The sequence below is a fragment of the Cynocephalus volans genome, chromosome 8 (genome assembly GCF_027409185.1).
Source record: "Cynocephalus volans isolate mCynVol1 chromosome 8, mCynVol1.pri, whole genome shotgun sequence".
Classification (NCBI taxonomy): Eukaryota; Metazoa; Chordata; class Mammalia; order Dermoptera; family Cynocephalidae; genus Cynocephalus; species Cynocephalus volans.
In genome coordinates this window covers 58,576,772-58,601,851 of record NC_084467.1, presented here as the reverse complement: position 1 = coordinate 58,601,851, position 25,080 = coordinate 58,576,772, and the positions used below count along the sequence as shown (strand labels likewise).

The window sequence follows — 25,080 nt, the reverse complement described above, 5'->3', positions numbered from 1 at the left end:
GCCCCAGTGTGGTGTCAGAAGTGTTCTGTTTTGTGAGTATAATAGGAAAAAAATAGTTTGTTTTTCCACTTACAGTTCAACTTTTAAGTGGTGGTAGTTTTAAAACAATAGTCTGTAAGAGCTGGGGAAGGGAGGCCAGTTGAAGAGAATCCAGAGATGATTGGGAACAGGAGTAACTGACCTTTCAGTAAATACCAATAACAAATTATGAACAGTTCTATCTGTTGAAATCTATGATTGGGTCAGTGCTAGCTTTTTCCTGAATATTTCAGATGCGTGGAATTTACATGTTGGTTAAGGCACAAACCTGGTGCTTCTGGGACGTAGGACTTCGGTTTTTACTCTGCAGAGTTAGGAAATTGAAAGAGCACAAGTAGACAGAGAAGGTTGTAATAAAAAAGGTCAGCCTTAATATATAGATATTATAGATATCATTGGTAAAAATGAATGATTATCTAAGTGATGGACTTAGATCTTTCTGTAAGGCCAAATTCTGTTATTTGAAAAAATATACTCTGGAGTGGTATATCTCAGTTCATTAAAGAGATACCCTCCTGAGATACTTTTTCCAAATATACTATTCTTTTAAAGTGTATTACCAGTCACTCAATTTATGTATGCATTTGGGGAATATGGGCTTGCATTGGCTAGAATGGTACCCACTTGAAATGGATTGTCATTCTAATGATTACGTCTGCAAGTCACATACTTAGCACACTCCCAGACTCTCCAAGGGGCTTCTTTTGAGAAACCTGGGCCCACAGATAAAAGAGAAGATTTTTTTTTTTTACATGTCTCTCTGCCCAGCTTTTAAATCTAGAGGCTGTTGAAATAAAATCTCTGAAAGTCTTTGGCAGAAAGCCTCAAAATGGATTGATCTTTCTTGAGTAGCAAATCTAGGATTTTCAGGAGTCTAAACATCCCTTAGGCTGAAGAATGATAAATGATGTGGGGTGGGGGAAAGCCAGAATGTCTGTTCTATTCTTATGTAATGAAGGCATTCTGTTTTGCCTTGAGCTCTGTGCTATACACTACAATCAAATGCTAAGTCTTACTTGATTATTTAGTTATCGCAAATGTCTACATGAAGCAGTAGAATTCTTTCTATCAGTGGCAAGTGATTTTTCTTCCCCCAAACAGAAAGCATTTCTGTTAAACGTATTTCTAGTGAAAAAAGTTGCTAAAATAACATTATTACACAGTCAGTTTTCAAGTTAGATGGCTGAGTATCCTGGGAGAAAGTTGCCTAACTTTTTATGAAGTGATTGTACTCTTCCATTTGTGCATCTTTTATGGAATGTTCGGTACACACCAAGTGAAGACAATTAGACAGAATAGAGGTATGATCTGTTGACTGTAAAAAATAAACTGTCACATTATCCAAAATGATGAGGGGTGAATTTGTTGAAGGAAGAAAGTCAGGGAATCCTTCCATGAACTGATTATCGGCCACCAGCAAGAGTTGTGGTTCTTAATTCTATGTTTTCTGATGCCTCTGGGAAAGCTTTGGTCCGTGAAGAGAGCTTAATGGGGCACAGGATTCCATACACTGTAAAAACTGTAACTCTTATGATGAACAGGCTATTAATAGTATGATATTCACACAACTGGACTTACATGCTTCAGCAGATAGTCCTTATTAATAAAACATGTTGAAGTAACTACTAAGAAGAAATCTGCAACTCGACCCTCCCACTCCCACTTCTGCTCCCCTAAAAAAGAGTTCTTTTTGATTCACAACCATGTTACAATATGTTTATAAAAAACATTTCTAATTGAATACTTCTTATTGTAGGCTAGTGTCGACAAGATTTTTAAAGTTCCCTTTTAAAGATTTTTACTTAACACAATTGGAGTCAATGCAAGCAGAAATGAAAACCAAATTCTCCCTCTGTTCTCCTTCCCTTTCCCCTCAAGCTGAAAAAAGCTCAAAAACACACCAAAAAGGTCTCAGAGACTTTAATGGAATAGGGTTTACAACACTGGGTAGAAGACAGGGAGGTTGTCAATATTCAAGATGGGCTTACATGGCCAGTCTCCTTGATTCTTACAGAATTGTGTGCCCCCTCAAACTAAGGCTAGAACTTAGAATTTGTTAGCATGAATCAGTCTTACTTACTGACATGGGATAGAAAGCAACTAAAATCATGGGAGGAGAGTATATTTTGATATTTAACCCAGGGCAGAGATTAGGAATGTGATGTATGTTCACTCATTCATGGATTATCATTCCCTTTGAGGGAATCTTCAGGCACATCTTTACAGCTCTTCCTTTGGAATTAACCATGTGAACATGTTTGTATTGGCAGGAGTGTGGGGACCTTTGGCTTTGTTTTATTTCAGTGCAATTACTCATGAGCACATTACTTGGATAACATCATTGTCATGCTCTCAGTTTCTCTGTAAGCATCACTATAAAGCTCTGCCTGGCTCAATGGTTTTGTGTTATGCATTTCCAAATGAAAAAATCTAATCCAGAAACAGAGTAAGGCTCCTCCAAAACCATTCAAAGATTTTTTTTTTATTAATGTTTGTAGTTTGATATATCCTATCCCTCACACTTCCTTCCAGTCATCTAATGGCTTACTAGTCAATTTAACATTTGGAGTTAGGTTGGTCTCCAGTCTTAACAAAACACTCATTTATGGTGTTGGATAATTTACAGAAATTGTTCCTAAACATCAACCATCTTATTGCGGACTTTGAACTCTGGAAGGAATGTTAGATAACAATCTTCAACCAAGCAGTCTATGGGTGGAGTTCAAGGGCTAAGTGAGCCCCTTGATATTCTATATAAAATTTTGGTCATATTTACTTATATATTTTTGGAGTAAGAGAGTTCACAAATGAGTGCTTAACCCAAGTTAAAGGACTAGTCCTTTAAATTACCAGATGAGGAAACTTTTACCGCTGTGGTACTTGCCCACCGTGGCACAGCTGGCTGGAGCCAGAGCAGGATCTCCCCATTGTACATCAACAGTGTAGACGTGGGTGGTACCTAGGAAAATGTACGTGACCATATACTGTCCTCTACCAGACAGCGGCTTCTGGTAGTCTTGGACAGAAGTTGTGCTGGTCTTTCTAAAAAGGTGTATTTTCTTGTTGTTTTTGTTGTCGTCATTGTTGTTTTTATATCTCCCAATCTGTAGTTCAGGGAATGTAATGCAGTCTAGAATGAAGACTAGGTGGTAGGTTGGTCCTGTTTTATAGTGCCACAGCTGCAGATCACCCACATCTCATTTCCTGCTCTGAGTTTGGAATATAAATGAGGGGATTCTCTTTGCATCTGTAACAAGTATATCCTGGTTGCTAAAATAAAAGCTTAGTGACATCACTGAATAATGTGAACAGAAGAACAGTTAGCAGCAGCAGATTCTATAATGGTGCTCCAATATACAGAAGGTCTTTTTGTGTTTTTACCTCCTCTTCTAACTTCGGGTCTTCTTGTCAGTATTTAAATGTCAGCCAGTCATAGCATAGCTGCTATGAGGTTCTTTATGGGGAAATCACACCTTTATTTATTTTGGCTAACTTAATACAAAAGGAAGTAAAATTATCTTCTGGATTATGCTTTTCAAAGCAAAAGGAAGTTAGATGGGACTAGGAAAATCTTTTGTTAAGCAAGGCAGAATTCTGTTGGCAAAAGTGCCAAAACTCTACATTGGGAAAAAACGTTTTTCCCAACATGTACCTACTGTTTACACACTGATGCCAGAAAGGGTTGCAGTTCCTTTCTTGCTTTAGTAAATTAGTAGTAATGGTGTTAGTAGGAGAGGTGGTAGTAATTCTTTAGAGGAAGAAGAGCTTCTGTTTTTTTAATTGTCTGGTGTAGATTGTTTCCTAAAATAATTGTCCAACGAATCTATCTTTTTTGTTTGGCCCTTTATCCATATTATGACTACAAAGGAAAGTCCAGGCCTGACCCTAACAAGCAGGATTATGCCTTCATTAAAGGTAAGATTTGGTGGGAAGATTGCAAATATTTAAATTTAGTATCTTAAAGAAAGGTTGCTGTCACACAGAAAAGAGTTCTAATGGTTGGAGTTGTTCTGTGATGAAACGGCTGTCTCTGCACATAGTAAGCAGCCTGTCACCAGTGGTGGTCAAGCCGAAGGTGCTCAGTGGGATCATAATGATTACCACAAGATAGCTGGCACTGGGTGGTGACTTCTTTACAAAATACTTTTGTTCCAGAGATGCTGGTGGTTGTCTTTGTTACCAGATATTTGCTTTGACCCCATACCCTTGCCTAACTCTTCTCCTTTAGAGTGTAACACACCCCTAATATGTGGGCAGCTGGCCACGTGACCAGCCCCCCCAGCCGCAGCTGATCTGGTTGGGGATGGCCCCTTGACTCGAGGGGAATCAATCAAATTCTCTAGTGAGAAATCAGCATTCAGTAGTTCTAGGCTCACCTTCACTGGCACTTAAAGTCCTGAGAGCCAACTGAGCAGCAGTCATTTACCACATGCATAGAGAAGTAAAGAAAGATGGCTGGCAGAGTGGGCAAACCAGATGCAAAGACAAAGGTGGAGGTGAAGGACTATGTGGTGTAATCATGATACACTACAAGAGAAGGCTTTACTCCTGACAGCTTTCTGTTCCTGGTTCCAGACTCTCAAGCTTGTCAGCACTTTCTGCCTTGATTTTCCTGAGATACTACTGTATCCTTCCAGCTAATTTCTGTTTAGACTAGTGTGGGTGAAATTCGGTTACTTGCAACCAGATGATCTCTGATCAAGACAACTATACTTTTATTTCATCTGATCGTCTTTACAATTCTCCCTCTGGCAGAATCGGGAAACTGAGGATGAAAGAGGTTAAATGATTTGTCCAAAGTCATCCAACTGGGAAATAGAGGAGTTGTAAGTGTACATGATGTTAGAATTTTTTTGCCTTGATCTCACCATAAGTCTATTTATAGTGCTATGGAGTAGCTCCTGTTCTGAGAGTGAAAGTTCTCTTCTACTCTAACTCTCTGATGCTGAGAGTTTATGACTCACTTAAGATTCTTTGGCTTTATAAAAAAACACATGAGTATCCCTTTAATTTTATAAGTAGGTGACTTGAGAGACCCTCAAAGGTGAACCATTTTAAAAGACACTGCTCCATCAGGATAGACTCTCCTTTGTTAGTGGGTGAGCTTAGTATTGAAATGAGTGAGTTTTCTTGTGTTTTATTTTGTTACATGTTACCTTGTGTTCATTTCTAGTCCTTGGGTAGGCAGACGGGGTTGGTGTACTGGAAGTATATTTTTAGTCTGACATTAAGAAAAATGTATCATAGACACCAACACAGGAAACAGTTTTTAGGTGAGTCAGTGTATAAATAACCTCAAAGAGTTTTCGTGATGGGATGGTAGATCTTTTAATTTAACAGTCCAGCATCTGAGCCCTTCTTCCCACTTCATTTGTTCATTCAATAGTAATGTATTAGGCTACTATGTGCTAGCATTTTGCTCAGGCTTTAAGAAACAAAGATAAGTCCTTATCCTCTATGATACGATACAATTTCAAAAAACGTCATTGCCCTTTTTTGTTTAGTTCTCTCTGTCCCGCAAGACCAAATTATTGTTTTTAAAATTATTTTATTTCTTTATTTATTTAGCTTTTAGTCACAATATATATTTTTTAATTTTATCATTACACAACGTAAACATTTTTTGTAAGACCAAATTCTTTGAAGGCAGGGACTGTGTGTTGTTCATCTTTATGTCCCCGTACTTAGCACAGTCTCAGACACAGTAAATACTTGAGGCATACTCAAAATGATGAGTTAGAAGCTCAGTCTAGTTCAGGGAGAAAGAAACAAAAAATTATACCAGTGTGTTCAGTGCTTTAAGTGTCCAAAGTATTCTATGAACACCGAAGGGGAAATGATTAACTAACTGAAAAGGTAATTTTTAAGTTGAGTCTTGAAGGGTGGGGTTTTAAAGGAGATGTTAGGATTTGTGATCCTCCAGTATGTAAAGGCAAAAAAAGACTCCAAGGGTGCCCTTATTTTGTTCTGGGAAGTGAAAGAGCTTGGAGAGGCAACTACAGCACTGGGTCAAGTACTTTCAAGCGAGAGTGTTTGGGCTAAATCTGTGGCCTGCCCATTATAAATTATGTGACCTTGGCAAGTAAATTTTTAAAACTTCCTTATACTTTATTTTCCTCATCTATAAAATAGAGGTAATAGTAGTACTAGCTTTATAGTGTTGTTGTAAGTATTAAACTAGAACAATACATGTGAAGCTTTTCTATATTAAATACTTGGTACATAGTAAATGCTCAATAAAAGTGAGTAATAACTATTCTTGGACTTAAGTGGAGAGGAGGAATATGAGTTCTGGAGAGAGCACAGAAGCTCAGAAACATAGGTGGCAGGGCTGAGTGTGCAGAACAAGGACCCCAATGGATGCTGACCACAGGCCTTTTATTACTTCAGGACAGTGGTTATTAATTTCAGGTTATTAATGTGCATAGGCTTGTTCACAGATTAAGTATTTATATTTCAATGGAAGCACTGAAGCTTATCCATGGAATTCAGATGTTTATGAATCCCAAGGCAAGAGCTCCTAATTCATAGTATGGGTAGGCCCCATGAGTACCAAAGTACATATTGATCAGCACTTAAGCAACTGGAGAACACCCGAAAATAGAACATGTAGGAAATTCTCAGCATCCTTAGGAGAGTGTGCCCACAGGGCATGATTTAATTATATTTGACTATAAACATGCTTACATGTAAATTAAGATGTTTTGAAATAGAATGGTAATTCAAAGTGGGAGCAGAGGTGTATGGGAGACAACCTCTTGGAGCAGAAGAGTGTTAGAGAAGAAAAGGACATTAGTTGGCAATAGAAACATTTTCTCAGTGAAGAAGCAAAGACATTAAGGTAAAAGGAAGTAAATATTTATTATCCATCTCCTGTGCATGCTCAACACTTGATGTTCAAGGTTAAATCTCTACTGTTCTCTGTGAGACCATTACTGCAGAACAAGTTTTAAAGCTCTGAAATTATCGAAGTTAAGCGACTTCTCCAAGGTCACACTTTTCTCATCTGTAGGTAAGAAAGTCAGGACTGAGACGCATATTTTTCCATCATGAAATGCTGTCAAATAACATGTTGTGTGCAAAGGACAGTAAGCCCATTTGTTAGACTGTAAAAGAATGTCCCTATGGGAGAGAAAGATAAGCTGCTGAAAGACAGAGGAGCCAGTCAGTGAGTTGCCTTAATGAATATGGTAAGAAATTCAGAGATTGATTCTTAAGAAAAGAAAATTGAAAATTACATCTTTAGTGCTGAAATGAAATATGAAATTCAGGATTTGAGACTCATGGCTTGTCCTTTGAATTATACAGCAGCTGGAAATTGCATTTCTATTTTTTTCCATCTAGACTTCTCACTTGGTGGTATTCCCGACGGGAGGGCATCTATGAACTTTTTAATGGGAGAAGTCGTAAAGCTGGATAAGGGCTATGTTCACACAGGGCTGGCTTCGGAGGCAGGTGAAATCCAACTCCCTTTTGCTTTCAGCAGCAGACACAGCCATCGCTGCCACCACCAGCTGAGTGACTTGAAATCTAGGGGTTGCCAGTAATTGTGGGTTTAAGTCACAGAGGAAAAAGATAAGAGGAGAGCAGGCTGGTTTTTCCACAATTAAATGTTGCCTCTCGGGCTTCTCTGCTGGCAGGATTCCAAGAGGTCAGGAACCACCAGCCATATTATTTTTCTTCCCAGCTGCCTGCTCTCATTTGTACCCCCTCCTCATTCATGGGAATGAAGGAAAGGTGGATTGGAAATAAAAAGCTTGTTCTAGCCTACTTTTTCCTTTATGAAACTTGTCACAAAGCTTTCCCGTGAAACAGAAGGGATCCCTTCTAGTCGCTGGCGCTTCCCGGATGCACTGTCCATCTCTTCTCTTTCTGCCAGCAGCACAAATATATTTTGGGAGTTGGGGGGGAGGGGGGAGGTGTACCATTGTTGAAATCCACTTTTCTCCTTTTGTAGTTAGGACAGTGTTTTTTCTCAAGTACTGCCATGTAGTCTGGTGCTCTGGTGGTTTTGCATTTGTTTCTGTTTAACTCTTACATTAGTCAAACTCAAGTTTTTATTCCTTGTCTTTCCAACTCAGTTATAAGTGCCCTGAAGGCAGGAATGGCTTTATAGTTCTTTGTTTTTGCCACAATGCCTTAAATGTAGAAGGCAGTTAAAGAGCTGGTGGTGTTTTACATTTCTATGTTCATGAAATATTAGAACTAGAAGGAATCTTAGCAATCATATGATCCAACTTCAGTATTTAATGAAAGAATACAACATACAAAGTGACTTGCTCAAATTGTACAGCTCTAGTAGCCTTCCTAGAGCAAGAAACAGATCTCCTGACTCTTCTAATTAGTGGCCAGTGACATAATGGGAAAGAACATAGGCTGTGGAGTCTGGCAAGCCTGGTTTTATATTTTGCCTCCCTCCCACACTAGCAGCGTGACCACGAGCCTCAGTTTCCTCATTTTGAGATTGCTGATGATCATTTATATCTGCCTTGCATCTGTGTGGGTGAAAATGTCTGCCTATAGTAGGTAGTCAAAAATGTGAGCTTTTAGGAATCATTGTTTTATTGCTTTTTAAAATACCATGCTGCCTTCATGAGAAAACTCACATTTCTGAGATCTCCTCTGTATCTGCAAATGGTGCCCGATTGCTCTCAGTGAGAACTTAGGAGGGAGAGCAGGCTACTAGGGCTCACAGATGGAGATTCAGCCTAGAATAGACTAGAAATAGAGATGGTCCTTGCCCACCGGAGGTAAGCCTTAAGGGTGCAATACTTTTTCCTTTTTTCAGTCACCTCTCAATATAAGGGAGTCTGGGTTCATTTATTGAGCAGTTAGTAATGGAGCACCTACCACACTGACAGTGAGCAAGAGCCTAGAGATGTGGAGCAGCGGAGGAGAGGGCCGAATCACCAGGCCCAGCGTGCTTCAGAAGGGATGTGAACACAGTGACCGTAAGCAACGTAAGCAATGTGACAAGAGGGGAGAGGCCCAGTGGCTGAGGGAGGGGAACTCAGGAGGACGCTGGCCCACACATGGTGTTCGAGGACAGCTGTGTGGAGAGATGCATGTCGAGAGTGGCAGAGGCAAAGAGGTACTAACAGTGCCTGAAAGGAAAGAGAGATGATTTGAGGGAAGGACTGAGGGAGAAGGCTGGAGGGAAGAGCGGAAGGGGAGTCCAGCAGGAGTTCACACCCCTGTTGGCGTGGGTGGCTTTTATTGAGGGAGAGGCAGTGGGGGTCTTCTGGGCTCCACGCAGGGCCGTGGTTTTCCATTGTGCTTCCTGTTCTCTCTCACACAGACACATGAGCCTACTCCACCCTCTTTGTAGTTATAAGAATCTATCTCCTGAAAGCCCTGGTGGTAGCAGACTATTGTCCCCTTGCCACCCAGAGCCTAACTTCAGGGAATGCCCTGTCTGATTGATCAAGGGGAGGACCTTATCTGCAAATAGAACCCCAAATCTGGAGTGCAATAATTCCCACGTAAGCTGTACGAGACAAATACTCTGTGTGAATAACACTGGCCCGACTCCAGCAATAACACAGCTGTTGAAACAGCTTAGTCACCAGGGCGATGGAGGTGGAGCGGCCAGGGAATGCTGGGGTGCAGCGATCTGACATTGAGCTGGCTGGCAGCAGCCCTGAGAGCCAACGCAGACCTGTGGGAGAGCTGTGGAGAGAATCTGCTTCCCATCCACAGGCACTCCCTTGTTTCTTTTGAAGCCCAGCTGTAATCCCCTCCCTGGGTAAGGCAGACTGAGGAAGAAAACTGAAGACATCTTAGGACTGAAAGGAGGAAAAGAAATGGTTTGCTTCTTTTAGACACCTCATTTCTCCTCCTTAATAAGCTGTGTTTATTTCTTGGGTAACTTTTTTTTTAATGCCCCAGGCTAGGCAGAGTGTAGTTTAGATATGGTGAAAGGGGAAAAAGCATTCATTTATCTTATCTAGAAAAATGTAGTGACTCTTCTTAGCTTGCTGTTGTCCAGGTGAAATTCAGGAGGAGGTTAGAAGGACAGCCCTGTCCCTTCCCTCCTGTTCTTGCCTGGATCCCATAGAGCAGCTCAGTTTGCCAGAGCTCTTGTCTACAGGGCTCTGGGCAATTCTGGGCAAAATACTCTGCCAGTTTCATCAGGATTTGGGGAGGAGTAATAAACTGCCACAGAGTGACCCTATTCCTCTTCCAGCTCTTTGAAGAACTGACCTTAGTGTTTTCTCTTTACCCTGGGCTCCTCTGCACTGTTTGTTTTGGAAGTTGTTAAGTTCAATTAGCCATCCCTGGCCTGGTTACTGTATGAGAATGCAGCTGTCAGTCTGTGAACTCTGCCATTGTCTATTTTTAGATTCAGTGTGAATGAAGCTCTCTTCTCTAATTGCATTCAGAGAGAGAGAGAGAGAGAGAGAGAGAGAGAGAGAGAGAGGCAGGTAGATTTTCACAACCATCAAGTCAGCTATTCTAAATGCTCTGTGTACTGATGGTGTCCTGGGGAGAAAGCAAAGAAGCCCACTGTGTGTTTTCCTCCCTTGGCTGTCAGGTTGGTTTTCTCTCCATGTTGATGTTGATTATGGTCAAATAGGAAAGCTGTTGCCACATTCGCTTTCCAGTGTTTTAACACTTGCCAGCTTGGATGGTTCCGATTTCCCTGGCTTTGTTAGAAATAGATTGATTCATGTTGAGTTCAAATTCCTTGGTAAACAAATTTCTTAAAAAATATCCTTCTGGTGATATTTTCTGTGAGATCAAATCATCTTAACCACACTGAGAATTCTAAGTGAAGTGTGCCTCAGTTTCCTCTGGTTGTCTTTCTAAACCCCTCACGCCTCCCAAACCCCAGTCTGTCTTTCACACAGTTTCCAGAATCTCTTTCTTGCCTAAACATTCTTCTAAACAAAATGCTGCAGCATTCAATGCAGACTTCTTCCCTTTGTCAGCAGGAGACCCTCCCTGTTCCCCAGCCTTCCCTCTTTTCTCCAGTCCCTCTTGGATTCCCCACCATAATGAATTAGTAGCATTCTCTGACTACACTATGCTATTATTGTGCTTACATGACTTCTTGTACATGCGGCTTCCTCTGCCTGTAATTCCTACTCCTACCTTGCTGTCTAGTGATTCACAAGTAATTATTATCACTTTCTCCAGATGAGGTGGTATAGAAGATCACGTCTTCTGTGCTATATCCTTGACCCCCTTCTCGGCACTCTTGACCTCTTTGAGCTGACTGTGTACTTTATATGTACTTCTAATGCAGTTCTAACCACATGGGATTATACTTATTCATGTAAATGCCTGCCTTCCACTTTACTGTAAACTATTTCAGGGTGATGACTTTGCCTTGTATATCTTTTTATCCCCACTATCTGGCATAGAAACAAGTAGGTGATTAAAAATATTTGGTGGAGGCAGAAATGAATTGAGTTGGCTGGCTTCTCTAGCATTAGGGGCTTCAGAAGTGTGTTGATTACATCTTGGTGGCAGTGCCGGTTGTTATGGGTTCTTGGTTCTGAAGGGCTTCCTTTCCAGCCCTGACAAAGTAGGCTTGAGTAGGTTAGCAGGGACATGACCCAGGACTTGTTGTTTCCAGGTGAGCACTGCACAATTTTTCTTCTCTGGAATCTCTTGCCAGAAGTCCCGTCTGTTCTCTTATCCCTGTGGACTGAAAGGACATGATACAGACCTCAAAGGCCCACACTTTCACTGCTTTACTTAAGCCTGAAACCCTAGACCAGCACTGCCTCCTTTGCTCCACTGGACCTCTCAAGTAGAACACTAGTGCAGCCCCTTACTGTCATTCAGAAGGGAGAGGAGAGAAGGAGACAGCTCCTCTCTCAGAATCACTTCTCTCAAAAGTTCCCCTTCTACCCAGTCCTAGGGAACCAAGAACATTATTCTTTGGCGTCGGACCATTGGGACCCTTGGGCCAAATCTGAGGCACATCCTTTTTCTGAGGTGTGTGTGTGGGGGGGGGGGGGGTAGGAAAGCAGGCAGTGGGGTAACTGTGAATTTCACCAAAATAGAGCAAACCATTGGTTGGGTATAGAGGTGATGGAATGACAGAGAAAATTTTGGGTTGTAAGAATATTTGGAAAAAGAAGGATGATATTAATTAATTTGGTAAGTATTAATATCTCTTGTGTAAAGACATGGGTGACATGGCTGTGAATGAGACTGGGGCCGTCCCTGGCTTTTAGGGTCCTCCAGTCTAAATGGGAGATGCATATTAGAGAGATGCAGATAAGTCCTCAGGTGGGAGCACTACAGCAGGATAAGAGTTACAATGCTGGACGAACAGGGAGGAGGAACTAGAGTCAAACAAGGGAAGGGTGCTACATTCAGTTTTGGTGCATGAGGGAAGGCTGGAGTGAATCTGGGTGGAATTCTAGAAGAGTGGGGATGCTAAGCACTGTCTGCAGACCAGATGTAAAGAAGCCCTTTTGTAATTCACTCTCTCAAAGCAGGTCCCTCTTTAAAATTTGGTGTGCTAGCGAGGACCCTGAGTGCAGGGAGCGTAAATAGGTTCAAGTAGCAGCCTTGAAACAGCAGCGGGCGTTTTCCGAGTGCTTACTGTATGCAGGCCTGTGCTGAGCGCTTGGCTCACGTTAGCGCCTTTGCTCCTCGTGGTCATCAGAGACAGGCACTGCCACAATCCCATTTTATAGAGAGAGCAGTTCAGCAACTTGCCCCGTGTTGCACAGGCACCGAGTAGGCATGGTGGGCTGTGATCCCAGGCCATCTGTCTGTCCCCAGAGCTGAGCTCTTAGCCATCTTCTAAGGCTGGAGGGGTGGGGGCTGGATTCCAGGTGGCCAGTCCGGGTGGAAGATAGTAGGAAGAGTCTTCTAGGGTATGAACTGGGATGCTGAACAGGAGCCAGGTCTCAGCCTATTATGCCACTTAAGGAGTTTGGACTTTAGTCTGAGGACAATATTAAGGCATTTGAAGTATTTTAGGAATCACCTCTCTGGCTGCTGTGTGAAAGTAGGACAGGAGTGAGGCCAGTGTTTCATCACTGAGGCTGGAGATGATGGGTCTGAACAGTGGGAGTGTTAGTGAGGAGAGATGCAGGGATAGATCTGAGAGGCACTTAGCGGAGAGGATTGACCAGATTTGGTGACTTGGTCTTATGAATCATGTAAGAGGAGACATCAGTGGGAAGTGAACTTGCAGGTTTGAAACTCAGAAGGGACATCTGGACTGGAGAGGGTGACTCGTGTCCCTGGAGCAGATGAGATCCCTCACGGCAAATATGTTGAATGAGATGGGAAGAGAGCTGCACCAACCAACCCATGTAGTTTTTCCATATTCTGTGGTTCTGCAGCTCAATTTATTTACAAAACAGTTGATGTATCGCCAGTTACTGCTCGAACTGTAAAGCCTTTAAGAAGTAGCAGCCTTCACTACAACAGGGATAAGTGGTTGTTTGCTAACTGAGAAGATGTCACTTTGGAGTGGACCTGATGGGAGCAGTGTTCTCCCTTGTCCTAGTCGTGCTTCATAGGCAGATGTCTGACCTCAACTAGGAGATAATGCTTCAGAGGACAGCAAGGGACCACTTTGATGATGTCTGGAAATATGTCTTCTTACATGTAGGAAGCATTTCTCCACAATGCAAATGCTTGATGTGATGAGGAAAGACAAGAGAGGTAATGTGAACTAAACTGTTAGGCTGGTTTGTGAAATAATTGTACTCATTCATTTTTATAACTGCTTACACCAAGGTCTGTAGGGCTTCCTAAGAAAACAGCCCGGGCCACATTTATAATTAGGTGAGTCCATTTTTGCCAGACCTAACCATGGATGTAGGACAGGGTTGGTTTTGTTATTTCTTAATTGAAAGCGTCAAGACATACAAGCCAGGTCATAGAGTTTTTGATTAAGGAAGGAATGCTGGCATAAATAACCCCAGATTATATGTCTGCCGGGGCCTGGGAGGAGGCTGTGGCCTCCTTCTGAGGTTACCCAAACAAACTCTGGTGACTGGCGTCTCCCCTGTGGAACGTGGGAACGCACAGGAGCATTTTGAAACCTCTTTAACTTTTTTTCCCAGGGCTAGGGCCCAGGAAAATCAAGTTTTCTCTAGGAACCTGAAAGCTTTTGACAACCATAAAATAATTCTTTACTTCCTCTAATGTAACTTGCCCTACCCCTTTTCCCCTTTATTTCCAGTTAATTGGTCAGCAATATAAGCTATCCACCCTGGGACTGGATGGAAAGGGAACTTGTGTTTTTAAGTGGTTGCTATATGCCAAGTGGTCAACAGCCTTAGGAGGTATGTGCCACTGCATCTGTCTTGCAGAGGTGGAAGCGAGACCTATTCAAGGTTGCTCAGCCGGGAAGACATAAAGCTAGAATTCAGAACCAGGTCTATTTGGACTTGAAACTTGTGCTGTTTGCAGTCTCCTGGCTGGCAAACACCCATTTCCTATAGAGAGAGCGTGTCAAGTGTAGGTGAGAAACATCCTGATGACTTCCTTGAAGCTGCCAGTCACAGTTCATCACTTCAGCCCCTGCCCACCCAGGGGCCCCTCTTACATTAAGCCACTGCCCTACATTTGTTGGGCATGCCCAACCTCTTTCCTAGCTGTTGTCCCTCTACCATTTTTGGCTTGTATAAAGGACTTGCTGTCCTCTCTGACTCCCCACTTGGCTGCAGGAAAACACATTGGCAAGTGCTTTTCTTAGGCAGGGTGGTATAACTAGTATAGAGATGAAGAATTCCAAAGGATGAGTAGGCGACGCTTCCCAGTATGGAAAGGCATGGATCTTTCCACCAGTAATAATACTCTGCACTCTGGGTCTGCTCCTACAGAACCCTGTAGCGCAGCTTTCCCCGTGTCAGCGCACCACCCTCATAACATGATGGAAGTACTAAGTGAAGACCCACCTAAGGAAACTTCTCTCTGGGAAAGGAGAAGTTTCCACACCTCCTTTCCCAGATTTCTGAATGAATTTTCCACCCAACCAAAATATGTCTCAAAAGTCATTTGGGAAATGTGAAGCTTGATCAGCCCATAGGACCTATGGGCTTCTGTACCAAAGCTGCTGGTCTGGTGGAAAACCAAGGATTTCAAATCTATAAATATCTTACACTAATACCTTATAACTGTACCCTATGGAACTGGTGTAACCAGTGTCCTTGTTTTATAGGAAAGGTTCTCCAGGTGCCAGAGGTAGCCCTGGCCTTCCTGTCATTCTCCCAGGGAGTTTAAGTTGGAGTCTTTACCTTTATTATCTCTGGTAGGGTCAGGGTGTGAGAGTAAGTATTGCCCACGCAGTGTCCCAGGAGTCAGGAAACCAGTGTTTTATTACATGCAATGTAGTCATTAAAGCTGAACTTTATTTCCAAGTCCATCAGAGGCAGAAGAGAAGATGATTCATGCAACTGACTTCATAGCTCTACTACGTTCTTCTGCCCCGTGCTTCCTTGTTTCTGAGTTTTGTGTTCCAGGTTTGGATTAGGGTTTCATAGTGGGAAGCTCCATATTCCTGAAGCCTGGTAGTTATTTTGAATTAAATAAGGGTAGGTATAAGAGTTTCACTTTCCTAATAAAATGACAACAACAATAGCTAACACTTCATGCTTTCTGCACTGTTCTAAGCATTTTTCATGCAGTAACTAATTTAATCATCATAAAATCCTAGAAGGTAAATTCTGTCCTAACAGGTCAGGAACACGAGTGTCTGTCCAGGGGTCCAGCAAGGGAGGCAAGAGGGTCACTTTCTTTCCCCCTGTGGTTTCTATTTTTTATGTACACCATGAAAGATGGCAAAAGCTATAAGACTGTAGGCCATGAAGCTCTAGAAGCTTGAGTCTGGTGTTTCTAGGGGTTGGGCTTTCTGAGTTTTGACTTCTCTACCTCATAAACAGGAATGATAACACTTCTGCACAGATTGCACAGGAGCTAAGTAGATAATGTGTGAGGATTAGGCAGAACACACTGTAAATTTAATGAGCAATGATAGAAAGCTCTATAAAGAACTTTGTTTCATGGTAAAATGGAAAGAAAAGAATGGTGGTGTGGTAGAACGCATGAAGAGGTTTAGAGTCTCTTCTACAGAGTGACTTAGGGTTGCCTGATGTTTTATTAGCTGATCTGCATGGGGATTTTGTTTTATTTTGTTTTTCATGAATTAGTTACTGACATTTAAAAATTGGGAGATGTTTCATAAAAATCTGAATTTCAGGCTACTCTTGAAAAAATTCGGAAGACCTGTATTACCTCATGATGGCTATTGATTGGAGCCAAAAGCAGCTGCCTCCTTCAGGCAGGCTTGCTCCCCAGTCTGTACCCAGCCTGTCGGTGACCACACACACATGTGGTCGGGGACAGAACTGCGATGTGAACCTGTGTTCCCAGACTCCAGCTCAGTGCTCTTTGGATCACATCACGCTTCTCCAGTCAGTTTGATGAAATGGTGCTGTCTTGATTTCAGCAGTTCTTCCCTTCAAAGCTCAGATTAGAGAATTTCAGACATTGTCATGAGCCATGCTTGCAGCCTCCCAGGAGCACTGCACAGTTCTTGCCTGTAGAAAGCTGCAAAGGGTGGTCAGAGCTGAGTGCTCTTCTACGAAGTGTGCTGGATTCAGCTATTAGTTACTTTTGAATTCTCTGTTTTCTATCGACAAAGGTAGTAGAGGGTATTGGGGTCCTGGGGTGATCCAGGCTGAAGTTTAAGTCCCAGCTCGGCCATTGGCTCGGCGTGTGCTCTTGAGCCATTCATATAACCTGTTCCTCATAGGACGGGTGTGAGGACTGGAGGAGAGGACATTGGCACATTTTAGCCTCTGAAGGAGGAGAGCTGTTGCTCTTAAGAAACCCTTAACGTAGCCATGATTTGGGACTGGTTTGAGAGCTTTTTTTTTTTTTTACATTATCACAAGTAAGCCAGTTTTCTTTAAGCCGTATGAAAAAGATGATTGTCTTTTAAGGCAATTTCAAAATAGTCATCTCCCTCATGTTGCCAACAGCAATATGACTTCATGCAAGTTACTTAGTGTCTGAAGACCTCAGTTTACTTAATCAAGAAGAAATATCCATGCCCATGTCATAGACTTGTTGGGAAAATTAAATGAGGTAATTTAAATGAAAGCACTGAAGTCACAGGTGCTTAATATGTAGTAGTTGTACATTTAAAATAGTGTTTAAAATTTTTGTTTGTTTTGAACAACATATTTTAGAACAGTTTTTCATTTGAGGATCCTGCATAGCATTCAAGTAACTGCTGAAGCTGGGACCAGGCCAGGAGGTGAGCTTCTGTGGCCTTCTCTCTCCCTGAGGCACCTGCTCTGAACCAGGCCTGCCCCTGACATTAGTGGCGTCAGGGCAAGAGTATTAATGAAGGCATGCCTACCGTGACTGAATATGTAAAAGTGATAAATCAGGCAGACAAAATGTTAAGCCAAATATGTTCCATCCTCTAATAATGACACATTTACCTTCATAATGAACTGGAAGGCCAGGTTTGAATTTAGGATTCTTGGACTCCTTGGAATTCTACACCAAAATGTGACTGACCAAACAGTGTGGTCCTCTGCTCCCCTTACTTCCCACGCCTGGCTGCATCCCATACAGAGAGGGGCCTTATGTGCTATGTGTGGACACCACAACCTCTGAGCTCGAGCTCTGTTCACATCTTCCTGCAAACATCAGCCTTTTGACCACTCCTTACCACCTAAGGGTGCACAGTGGTTGTTCAGTTCCTCTTGGGCATCCAGATCTGGGAAAGAGGCCACATAGTCATAGTCTCTGAGAGTAGGATCAGAGCTGTCTGGGCAGAGTGTTCTGGGGTCTGAGTTCCTGGAGCATGATCTAGAAGTGGAAGGAGGGGGTAGCTCCAGGCATATACGTCCCCGTCACTTCGGGGTCTTCTTGTCCTGTGAGAAAGGGAACAATGAAGAGAGCCAGCCAGAGCAGGGCCGTTTAAAAGTGTGGCCTGTGTCTAAGGCCAGTGCTGCCCTGAACCCTAGGCTCCAAGGAGCACAGGATGTGAACTGCTGCTTGTAGCCTGTGGGGGCCGAGAAGTTGTTTGACAGCTTTTCAGATTTGTGCTCTTGAGTCTTGCCGTTCTCTAAGTTCCCTTTCAACAAGTGTTAGGAGTGGGAAGGATATATCTCGGTGCCTAATATTTGACTCACAGATGGGAGTCCTGGCCAGTTCTTTCTGTTGACCCCTGAGGCTGTTAAGTGGGGAGCAGCCGTTGCCAGCCTGGTCCCCAGCCATGGGGTGTACTAACTCTGAGCGTGGCTTCTGCCAAGTCAGGGCTCACACAGTTTCTCATACGGACTCTTGCCATTCCCGTGTCCAGCCCTGGGTCTCTGCATTGCCTGGTGATGGGAAGATGTAGGAAGTGAGGGTCCAGCCATTCTGTGTACAGACTTTGACCTAGTCACCCTGTGGTCAGTTTCAAATTCTGACTGGCTTGGAGTTCTGTCGGACGAATTGGCTCACTTTTCCAGAGTATTCCCTCTGTGGGAGTTTGAACTGTGGCTGTCAGGAAACCCTACTTCAACTATTTTTCACCTGTAAAAAAAATTGTTGAAATCTCTGGTCTACTCATGTCTCTAGTTTTTTCCCGTGTGATTTAATATCCTTCATTTTTCATTACTGTCTTTTTGTGGAATGTCAGGAGGGAAAGAGGAAACCCAGGGGCCAACTTACCATGTTTAACTGAGGGTTTAAATCGCAACAATAAAATAGTGGGTGCTGATGTTCCTTGAAGGTTGCATCGACATCAGAATGCCCTTGGATCCTTCCTCCCAGGTGTCACTTTGTCCTCTTCCTAGATCTCTCCCAGACCCAGGGATTTGCCACACAGTCCAGTCAGCTGCAAGCCACACTAGACCAGTGGACAGAAAAGCCCTATTTCCCTGATAACCATTATTCTTATCTTTTCCCCTTGTGACTTGTGTCTGCTCAGGTTCAGTAAACATTTATTGAGCACCTACTGCATACCAGGCAGCTTGCAAGTGCTTTCACTAACTTACCTCCTTTAATCCTTATAAACACCCTGGAGGTGGTGGGTATTATTCAAGTGCCTGGACTAGTGAGACTTTCTCAAGGCTGAAAAACCAGAGCCTAGAATTGTGCCCAGTTTCATTACCCTAGTGGCAGCTGACTCAATCATTTTGGAAATGTGGTTTGTACTTTCTGCTTTTTTTCCTCATTAGATCCCCTCTGTTCTTGAACTTTGCCCAACATAGTATAAAACAGACAAAATGGACAGATGCAATTTTTATTAATCTAATCTCCTTAATGAATTCTGTGGTGAGTTAAACCCATTCGTGGTTCTTACTGATAGGGAAATATGTGTGAACATTCATTTATACAATTATGTGCTCATTATTATATTCCTATCTGTGTAGAAGTCTTTAATTTTGGAAAAACCTTTGCCATTTCCATTAACTTTGTCCACAATATGAAGAAGGTGTTTTGAGTTTTAGAGAAGTAGCAGATCCTATATTTGAGAGGGGTGAGTTTAAGAAGGATGCTTTCAGACCAGAGTGTGTCCAGAGGAGAGCACCAAATGGTCAGCAACGTCAGAGGGGTGGTTGAAAAACTTGGACATGTTTATCAAAGGGGTGAGAAAACTCAGGCAGATGAAGTATGGCTTTCAAGTTCCTAAGGTACTTTTTGCAGAAGAAGGAAGGACCTCACCTGCCATGTGGTTCCTATGGGCAGATCTAGGACCAGTGGTGCAAGTTCTAGTAGGATAAATTCTGACCATGACTCAGAATCTGACCATCTGAGCTGCCTCAGAGAGAGTAAGGCCCTCATCTCTGGAGTCAAGGGGAAGCTCTTGACTCTGACAGAGTGGTTGTAGGAGGGGACCCAAAATCCAGCTTAGATTTTCTCCTGTGACTTTAAAGTGTTCAGGTTTGGAGTTTGATAGGAACTAATATATCTTTTGTCTTGAAAGTTTCCATGGCAAAGCCTGTAGGAATTTTTGAACCATTTCCAAAATATCTTCCCAAAAGCCATTTCTGTGCATGCTTTTCCTTGCAGGAGAAAATGCAGAAGTTTCCATGGATGTTTCCCTGGCTTACCGTGATGATACGTTCTCTGAATGGACTGAAATGGCCCATGAGAGAGTACCACGGAAACTCAAATGTACCTTCACATCCCCCAAGGTAGGATACCTGGATGTCTAAGTTGATGGAGTTTTTATTTGGTCCCCAGATATGTGGAAAGATTTGCTTATACTTCATATGCATGATCCACAAAGGTTGGTCATTATCCTTTGTCTTAGTAGAGAGAAGGGCAATGTAGATATTTCATGTCCCTGAAAAGGAGAGAAGAACAGAAGAAGATCATCTGTTTGAAATGGTTTAGTTGTTTCTCTAAAATTTCTTCATACAAAAACTCCTGGGTCTTTGGTAAATAGCTGAAAGTGTTTGTAAGTTATTTCAAGGGGTTAGAATCTGTACATATGGTGTCAGTACTTTTGTCTGCTTCTCAGTTTCTTGGGCATCTGTGTGTTGCCAAAGTTGATGTGCAGGTCTGAATACGACAATCCTAGAGAATACCAGACAAGTGAAGGACCCGAGAGAGGAAATCTCGTTTTACTGGAGACTTCTTGGTGTCTTACGCATCTTTAAAACTCTTCTTTATCTAGTTCCAGGAAAGCTCATTCAACCACCCATAGGAGGCAGGTTATGCTTCTGCATTGAGAGTAGGGAGACATTCTCTCGTATGCAAAGGCCTTAGATTCCTCATAAATTAAAATGCAGGGATTGACTCAGTGACCCCTCAGAGGATAGTGGGATTTGATGGTATAAGGACCAAATCAGGGGGTCTTTTTAAATGTCTTTTTAAATGTCAAGTGCATCCCTTGTACACATCTGCCCAAGATTCTGCTCCCCCACCCACTTTTGAAAGTCTCTGTGGAGGTGAGATGGAGCCACAGTTATTGTCACTCATGGTTACTCACATTCTTTGGGGTGTTGGCATGGAACACAGCAGCTAGGGGAGCTCTGATGTCCATTCAGGTGCAGAAATGTTCTCATTGTCCTTGTGTGAGGTGTGTGAGAGGCCAAACTCTCTACTAAAACATTCTTAATTATGTCTTTTTTCATTTGACATCTTCAGATAAGTTTGACATCTTCATCTCCTGAAGGATGTGGACAGCTTTGTAATGCCTGCTCATTGAATGATTAGTTCCTCTCCTCTCCTGGCATCGGCTTTTCCTAACTTTGCTTTTGCTTATAACTGCAAAGTTAGGGTCTCCTGTGAGATAATAAGAATGGCAGGTTGAGACTTCTGAGTACCATGCCCCAGCCTTATACTGTCCTACCCTACAGAGGGGTAAGATGGGGCAGGGCAGTCTACAGCATTAACATAAGTTAAAAGCATAGATTTGGAGCAAAGTGTACTTGGCTTCAATTCCAGGTGTATCAGTTACTGACTGACCTCAGGCAAGCTTACATAATCTGTCAGAGCTTCTGCAAAATAGAATAGGAGTCTGTCTTAGGAGTCTTTGTAAGGACCCAATGAGATAATGAACATAAGCAGGGTAACCTTATGATTTGACAGGTTGTCTGGGTCATTTTGAGAGTGAAAGGGGATGTTAACCAGAGAGCCAGCAGGAAACAAGGTGTTAAGCTAAGACTCGTGAACAAACTATACACCCTACACAGGAGTATCTACTGCAGTGTCCGGCGCTTGTTAAGTCTCCCTCCCCCCAGGTTCTCTAGACCAGAGCTACAGGAAGTGTGGTCTGAGGACCCACAGCATCAGTGTCACCTGGGAGCTTGTAGGATGTGCAGATTCCCAGGTCACACCCAAGAACTACTAAATCAAAATCCCAGGGAGTAGAACCAAGAAATCTGTGTTTTAACAGGCTTTTAATTCATTCTCTTAAGTTTCATAAAGTTTGAGAGCAGCTGCCCTAGATCCTCTGCTGAATGTCAAATATAGGGATCCCCTTCTCCCCCCAAAAAGCCATCTGGAATTGTTTTGGGTAGGCCCTTGGGGACCATCTGAAGGTAAAAATGAATGATAGAGAGAAACTAGAGGAAGCAGAAGAGAGGAATATCTAACATTTTTAGATCTTTGTATGCAATGGAGGAAATTAATTAAAACCTTCTGGCTGTCGCTGCAAGTTGATTGCATCTTTCAGAGGAGAGACTGGTTGAGCATCTAAGCTAGAAGACTTTTGGATATGGAATTTCATCTTCAGAAAAGGGAAAAGTCATTTCTCACCTTATACACTTGGAGGGCAGAGAAGCAGAGTGAGGGGGAGGGGTGTTTGCCTGCGACTGCTTCTTAATGACGGTTGCTTAATTATCTTTAGGATGTGTTGATCCCTTTCAAGAATGATATTAAACCTTGAAAGGTGTGAGGGAAATGAATCATCAAGTCTATGCTTTTTGATTGCAGTGAAATTTAGTCTTGAGTCTGAAGATTAAATGAGAAATTGCTTTAAAGCTTTTTAGTCCCTGGTGGATTGTGAAGTTTAAAAAAAAAAAAAAAAAAAGACAAGTTGCCACCTGCTGTAATTTGTCCTAATTAGCCAGTCTCATGCTGGAGTTGGGGAGGACTGAGGGGGTGGGGGAAAGGAAGGAAAGAAAAAGAGGAATGTTTCTTCTTAAGTGCCCTAAATACTGGCAGAGGCAGAACTTTAGTACATAAAGACTCGACTCTAACATGATACAGTGAATTTGTCTCCAAGACAGGTAGTCCAGGCCAGGATCCCAGATGCCAATGTGTCTCTCTAAATTTGTTGAATTTAGGTTAATTTTTCTCATGGTAGTAGTGTTACCCTGTCTGTAGAGACTGGGAACCAGGAGAACCATGATGGGGAATTAGAAGTGACCCTGACGATCATCTTATTTAACCTTCTTGCTTTACTGAGGAGGGCAGTGAAGTCAAATGAGGCAGGGTGACCCAAGGTACCTAGCAAGGGGCAAGATCAGGCCCAGAATCTGAGCTTCTGTGGCAAAGTGAGGTTAAAGATCTGAGAAAGGTGTTAACAAATAAAAAGTATCTGTAGTTTTTACCTAAAATTTATGGTTCTACCTCAAATATGGCTATGGGGAGGTTGGGAGGACACCATGCCCCCAGTGTGCCCTGTTAATCTGTACCTCTAAGGTCCAGCTTTAGCGTTAGCTTTTTAAAATTAGTGATGTGTTATGAGGCTAAGATAGGAGAATTCAGACACAGTCTGTTGGAAATAGTGACCCTGCCTCTAACTCTGCTCTGCTTGCAGACCCCAGAGCATGAGGGCCGTTACTACGAGTGTGATGTCCTTCCTTTCATGGAAATCGGGTCTGTGGCTCATAAGTATTACCTTCTAAACATCAGGCTGCCTGTGAATGAGAAGAAGAAAATCAACGTGGGGATTGGGGAGATAAAGGATATTCGGTTGGTGGTAAGTGAGTGGAAGTGATCCATGCAGGTGTGACACGAGGACTCTGGCCAAGAACACTGCTTCTTGGGCGTTTGCATTGGAAGGGACTCCATCTCACCTTCGGCACCACTGTGCCTCACTTGCCTCTGTGTCTCCTCTGAGAAAGGGGAATAATAACAAACCCATGATGGCTGAGATCGTAAAGCCAATTAATTTGTGTAAGAGATGACAGAAATGGAAAACAATGCAATTCTTGTGCACTTTAGATTTTAAGTGGGGTTAAGATCACTTAAGAGCATTATAATGATTATGAGAACATAATGTGGTCGTGATTGCATAATGGATAACACTGAGATGAAAGTAGTTTTTTTTTTACATGTTTCACCTTGCAAGCACATATGTTAAAGGAAACGGTGTTTTAGGCTCTTTCCCATTTTATTTGTTTAATTGGTCAAAAAGTAGAACATGGAGTATGGAGACCATTTTTATTAATCTAAAAAATGTCACACAAGATAGGCATATTTATTATAGAAAATTAGAATGTACAGGTAATGACGCAGAAGAGCATAACTGTGATGTCCTGTCATCTGGAGAAACAACCACTTTTGAGGTTTTGATATACCTCCTTCCAGGCTTTTTCTATATATGTATGCTCATACATCTATAATCCTTCCCTTTTAAAAAAAATGGGATCATACTGAACTGACTTTTGTTCCCTGCTTTCTTCATTTAATTATTGTGAATGTATTATAAATATATTTTCCAATACCACTTAGCATTTCATGGTATAGATTTACCTTAACATATTGGGCATCTAGGATATCTCCAACTTTTCAATGAAAACCTTACAGAAAAATCTTTGATCATGTTCTTAGTCACTCCCATAGCAGATAGTGGGCCCCTTTTTATGCCTTTTAATATATAATTCTACGGTGCCTGGGGGCGGGGGGCCCAGGTGGTGTATGAGGGCAGTACGTGCTGTGAATGTGAAGGCTCTCGATCTTGAAAGTTCAGCAGAGAAGGTCTCCACCCGCTTCTCCTAAAAATGCATTTGATGGTAAAAATAATACTAGATATATTCACCTTCAAAATTATGATCTCTGTCTAGGGAATCCATCAAAATGGAGGCTTCACTAAGGTGTGGTTTGCCATGAAGACCTTCCTCACGCCCAGCATCTTCATCATTATGGTGTGGTACTGGAGGAGGATCACCATGATGTCCCGGCCCCCAGTGCTTCTGGAAAAGTAAGAGCTGATTTCAGAGCACTCTTAAAGAACACTGGTTTCCCATGATCTGCCAGGCTTCTGTTTTTGTTGAGGTCTGTTTCAAGCAGCCAGTATGTGACATGGGCTAATGATTTGGCAGGAGTCATTCTGGACCCCTTTTTCTCCTTCAGACTTCACCTACAAATTATTATTAAATCCTAGCGGTTCTACCTCTCTCACATTTCTGGCTCTTTCTTCTGTCATTGCTCCTTATCCCCACAGTCAGAATCAGACACTTCTGTCTGTCATGTGGATGAGTCCTGACTAAGCCCAGTCCTTCTCACAGGACAGTGCTCCTGCAGACGCTCTCCTCCCCTTTCTCTTCCACATCATTGGCTTATCTCTTCCTGCTGTGTTGTTTCCACTAATATGCAAACATGCTCTACCATATCCCATTCTTGAGCACAACTCACCCCTTTCCCACTTCCTTCTGA

At 42.5% G+C, this 25,080-nt stretch overlaps 1 protein-coding gene across 1 annotated transcript in view; it reads left to right on the top strand.

The window, feature by feature from the left end:
- WLS (Wnt ligand secretion mediator) overlaps positions 1–25,080 on the top strand; it is a 94,863-nt gene that overhangs the window by 43,870 nt on the left and 25,913 nt on the right. The window contains exons 3-5 of the mRNA XM_063106330.1: positions 20,038–20,162; positions 23,240–23,401; positions 24,489–24,625. Of these exons, the coding sequence (XP_062962400.1) occupies positions 20,038–20,162; positions 23,240–23,401; positions 24,489–24,625 (424 nt within the window). The remainder of the gene's footprint in view (positions 1–20,037; positions 20,163–23,239; positions 23,402–24,488; positions 24,626–25,080) is intronic.